Source organism: Salvelinus alpinus, chromosome 10 (genome assembly GCF_045679555.1).
Source record: "Salvelinus alpinus chromosome 10, SLU_Salpinus.1, whole genome shotgun sequence".
Lineage (NCBI taxonomy): Eukaryota > Metazoa > Chordata > Actinopteri > Salmoniformes > Salmonidae > Salvelinus > Salvelinus alpinus.
Window position 1 is genome coordinate 56,682,254 of NC_092095.1, and position 5,626 is coordinate 56,687,879.

General features: G+C 42.5%; 1 protein-coding gene across 1 annotated transcript; it reads left to right on the forward strand.

Moving 5' to 3' along the window:
- LOC139532352 (growth hormone secretagogue receptor type 1-like) lies at positions 1 to 5,147 on the forward strand. Its single transcript, XM_071329818.1, has 2 exons — positions 1 to 1,325; positions 1,836 to 5,147. Exons 1-2 carry the CDS (start codon positions 476 to 478, stop codon positions 2,147 to 2,149), a joined length of 1,164 nt encoding a protein of 387 aa, XP_071185919.1. The 5' UTR covers positions 1 to 475; the 3' UTR covers positions 2,150 to 5,147.
- Positions 5,148 to 5,626: the final 479 nt, after the last annotated feature.

Consider the following 5,626-nt stretch of genomic DNA (forward strand, 5'->3'; position numbering starts at 1 on the left):
GAAGGTCGTCTTTTATCGCTCATCAAAAGTGTCTCTATGTGATTTTGACCAATATATATGCCTATCAATACCAGAGGAAAGGGAATATCAGATCCTATTCATATTTGTTTAATACTTTTGTACAATGCGCTCAAAGGATGCTCGAGTATTATTTTCTTTCTTCAGACATGTATTTTAGCTTGTGATATATTTAATAACATTCAAAGGCTATACTTTATTTCTTACAAGTCAAATAATTTTGTAAATGGAAGACAAGATGGGAAGGTGTGTTGTATTGCTCCAGTGCAAGACTGTTCTAAAATAGAGGAGGATTCGGAGCTTAACTGCTGTTGGTAAAACCATAAGATCCTTTACGCATCACGTGGCGCGCACGCACACACACGCACTCAGAGGAATAGAGGACATGCGGAGACAAGAGGAGCGCGCCAGCCGCCCCAAGGAGAACCTCCAGCCGCGTGAATGATCCGCTGGCAGCATGCGCTCCTGGCCCAACCGAACTGACTGTCTCTCTCCCGTTAACTGCAGCTGGGAGGATAACTACTGGAACTACTACTTTAACGGGAGCTACCGGGGTCCCGTGCCCCCCGAAAACCTATTCCCCATCCCCGTTCTAATGGGAATCACCATCACCTGTACTCTCCTGTTCCTAGCGGGAGTGACCGGGAATGTAATGACTATACTGGTCGTGTCTAAGTACAGAGACATGAGAACAACCACTAACCTCTACTTATGTAGCATGGCTGTCTCAGACTTGTTGATATTCCTCTGTATGCCCCCTGATGTGTATCGGTTATGGAAGTACAGGCCATGGATATTTGGAGATACATTCTGTAAACTGTTTCAGTTCGTTAGTGAGTGCTGTACTTATTCAACAATTTTGAATATAACCGCTCTGTCGGTGGAGCGGTACCTGGCCATCTGCTTCCCACTTCGCGCCAAACGCCTGGTCACCAAGCGACGTGTCCGTGCGCTCATCCTCTTTCTCTGGCTCGTGTCGCTGTTGAGCGCGGGACCTGTCTTCGTTCTGGTGGGAGTGGAGCACGAGACTCGCCCAGCGGCGGGAAACTCTGTGACTGCTGGTGGGGCGGAAGGACAGACAGAGATAGACACTAGCGAGTGTAAACCCACCCAGTACGCGGTTGAGTCTGGGCTTCTAGCCGCCATGGCGTTGGTTAGCTCTGTGTTTTTCTTCCTGCCGGTGTTTTGTTTGACTGTGGTGTACAGTTTGATTGGACGAAGGTTGTGGAAGAGACGGAGAGAGAACAATATTGGAGCCAACGTAGCACACAGGGACAAGAGCAACAGACAGACCGTCAAGATGTTAGGTAGGGTGCAATACATGTTGCTCATATTCAAAACTATGTTTTAAGCACGGCATAATTGAGATATGGATGTTTAGAATATTTTAAAAAGGCACAGAATTGGAGACAATTAAAAAATATTGGTTTTTGATGCGCATTAAATCAATCAAACATTGTAATAAGGCAAGGATAATGCAGATACTGCAGATACAGGCTGTGTATAAGTTTCTACACTCAGCAAAGTAACTCAATAACCGTGATAACAGCCAGTCGTGTAAAGCTTTACCAATTTCATTTAATTAGGCATAACTATAGTTTCCCCATCATACCCCTCTCCTATTTATCTATCTGAAAAAAAATGTATTACTGATGTTTGCATTTAATGTTTTATGGTTGGAATTAATTTGATGTGCCTCCCCTCCTCCCTCAATTTCCCCTTCCCACTCCCCCCTCTCTCTATTATTATTAGCATAAAAGGAGAAATCCAATGTTACAAACATGTATTATCTGTCTCCCCTCTCTCTCTCACTCCAGCTGTAGTGGTCTTTGCCTTCGTCCTGTGCTGGCTGCCTTTCCACTTGCATCGTTACCTTATGTCCCATTCCTCCGAGGGCTCCTCTCCTCTCTGGTCTCTCTTCACCCAATACTGCTCCCTTGTTTCCACTGTCCTCTTCTATCTCTCGGCTGCCATCAACCCTGTCCTCTATAACACCATGTCTAGGAAGTACCGATCAGCTGCTGCCCAACTGTTTGGTCTACAGGAGACTCAACCACCCAGAGGGAGAACAGCAAGCACTGTCAAAGGAGAGAGTTCACCTGCCTGGACAGAGTCCACTGTTAGCCTGTGACTGTATCCAATTTGCAGGGTGAATGGGCGCTAGATATATACTTCTCTGATTTTGATATGTAGTTGTTGTGATCAACCTCTTCTTGTGTGTTTCTCATCAGTGACCACTGCTTTCCCTGGTTGATCAAACTCAAACAGGCACCATTATGGACCATCAAGGATTAATTGGTCTTTATCCAAGAGAGCACCGGCTTACGCATAACGTCCATGGACGTTGATTATTGATTGAAATTTGATCAGTCCGCCCTGGCCTTGTGTTGAACATATTAATTATATTAGCCTCAAGGACTCTGAACGAGACTGTTGCTTTGATGTCACAACTCGCGCGGCAAAGACATACAAAGGCGTTTGAGAAGATGTTTTATAAAATATTTATAAGGCGTTTCTGTCACCCAAAAAGAAGCACACCATTAGCAACAAAAAGTATTAAACAGCTTTTGAAATGGACACATATGCATTTTCTACAAATCACACATGCAACACACACGCGCACACACACACAAACCAAAAGAGTTATTACACTTGCCTTAATAATTAATATGTGAACTGTATTCTGGATGACAAAGAAAAGCACTGTAGACCGTGATGCACTTCTCTGTACCCTGAGAGAGAGGGACTGAAGTGCTGTGTGTGTGTTTGTTTATGTTGAGTGACTGGGTGTGTTGGGGTGGGTGTGTTTATGGTGAGTGACGGCGTGTGTTGGGGTGTGTGTGTGTGTGTGTGTGTTTATGGTGAGTGACTGTGTGTGTTGGTGTGTTTGTCTGTGTGTGTAGATATAGGTAACAGTGTTTTGCTATGATAGCATGTACAGTAGGCTAATTATACCGCCAGCCTTACTCTGTAAATAGCAGCTTAGTAACAGTTCAATCTGATTGGTATTAGTCTTGGCTTATCCTATAAGTACTTACAAAGCAGCCACTGCTTTGGACTCCAGAATTCTGATATGGCAACCTGGTCTCAGAGCATTTCGTATTATTCTGTACATAAATCCGAGACACTCCATTTAGTATAATATGTTACGTTTCATATGGTATGTATTAATTTGTGGATGTCCATCATCCATTTCATATGATATGTTATGAACTAGAATTCGTATTATATGTTACAAATTTGCTAAATGTACAATATGTTACGAATCTGCAACACATACAATATGTTCCGAATTTGCAAAACGTATAATACATAACGAATTGTAGCTAGGGGGCTAACGTTAGCTAGACAAGGGGTTAAGGTTAGGGTTACGTTTAGGAGTTAGGTTAAAGGGTTAAGTTTAGGGTTAGGGGAAGGGTTAGCCAAAAAGGGTAAGGTTAGAGGAAGGGTTAGCTAAAGGGTTAATGTTAGGCTTAGGAGAAGGGTTAGCTAAAATGCTAAGTAGTTGCATAGTACCTAAAAAGTACTAAGTAGTTGAAAGTTGCTAATATGCTAAAGTTGTCCATCATGAGATTTGAACTCGCAACCTTTGGGTTACTAGACATCTGCATTATACACCTACCCATCCACAGTGCATTTGGAAAATATTCAGACACCTTGACTTTTTCCTCATTTTGTTCCATTATCGCCTTATTCTAAAATGTATTAAATAAAAAAAAATCATCACCAATCTACACACAATACCCCATAATGACAATTCAAAAGCAGGTTTTTAGACATTTTTGCTAATTTATTACAAATAAAAAACTAAAATATTGCATTTCCATAAGTATTCAGACCCTTTACTCAGTACTTTGTTGAAGCACCTTTGGGAGCGATTACATACTCAAGTCTTCTTGGGTATGACGCTACAAGCTTGGCACACCTGTATTTGGGGAGTTTCACCCATTTTTTTCTGCAGGTTGGATGGGGAGCGTCGCTACACAGCTATTTTCAGGTCTCTCCAGGGATGTTCGATCTGGTTCAAGTCCGTGCTCTGGCTGGGCCACTCAAGGACATTCAGAGACTTGTCCCGAAGCCACTCCTGTGTTGTCTTGGCTGTGTACTTAGGGTCGTTGTCCTGTTGGAAGGTGAACCTTCACCCCAGTCTGAGGTCCTGAGTGCTCTGGAGCAGGTATTCATCAAGGATCTCTCTATAATTTGCTCCGTTCATCTTTCCCTCGATCCTGACTAGTCTCCCAGTCCCTGCCGCTGAAAAACATTACCACAGCATGCTGCCACCACCATGCTTCACCGTAGGGATGGTGCTAGGTTTCCTCCAGACGTGATGCTTGGCATTCAGGCCAAAGAGTTCAATCTTGGTTTCATCAGACCAGAAGGTGCGTTTTGGCAAACTCCAAGCGGGCTGTCATGTGCCTTTTACTGAGGAGTGACTTTCGTCTGGCCACTCTACCATAAAGGCCTGATTGGTGGAGTGCTGCAGAGATGGTGTTCCTTCTGGAAGTTTCTCCCATCTCCACAGAGGAACTCTGGAGCTCAGTCAGAGTGACCAAGGCCCTTATATGAAGAGTCTTAGTGGTTCCAAACTCATTCCATTTAAGAATGATTGAGGCCACTGTTTGTGGGGACCTTCAATGCTGCAGAAATGTAATAAAAAAACATTTAATAAATACCTTTTAGAATAAGGCTCTAAAGTATTTTTTGGGGGGGAGAAGTCAAGGGATCTGAATATTTTCTGAATGCATTGTATTTAATTTTTGTCTTGAGTAACCATAAAAAACTTAACATATCATACTAATTTGAGTGTCCCCGATTTTAATTTACAATGTTACGTCTAGTCTATGAGACCAGGCTGGATATGGACATAAAGACTACAAGTAAGGACTACAGAAACAATCCGCAAATATGAACTACAAACATCGCCTGGAAAAGACTTAAAACGTGGAATTGTAACTACAGACATGGCGCTTCAGCCCAAATTAATGTAACGCTTAACTATGTGTCCATGTTTGTACCGCTATAATAATCTGTACTATGCCTGTACAAACTATAATGGAAGAAAACACTGGATGTATTTTAATATTGATCCATATCATCAGGTTGCCAACTTGGTCTGAACTCATTCCGGGAGATAAAAATGATTCAACATTGTTTACGTGTCATTTTTTTAAATTTCAGACATAAGCAGTTTTATTCCGTCATGACTGAGAAGTGCACACACAGGTAGCCTACAAACACACAGATGTCGTCCTCACCTCTCCCCCATCTTCTCTCACCTCCTCTGCTTTCTTCTGGTCTCAGTCCCTTGAAGTCAGGCAGCCTCAAAGCCACCCATCCTCAAGGGTCGTCACTAGTTCCCACAGCCACAAAGTCATAATTATCAAATCAAATCAAATCAAATTTTATTAGTCACATACACATGGTTAGCAGATGTTAATGCGAGTGTAGCGAAATGCTTGTGCTTCTAGTTCCGACAATGCAGTAATAACCAACAAGTAATCTAACCTAACAATTCCACAACTACTACCTTATACACACACACAAGTGTAAAGGGATAAAGAATATGTACATAAAGATATATGAATGAGTGGTGGTACAGAACGGCATG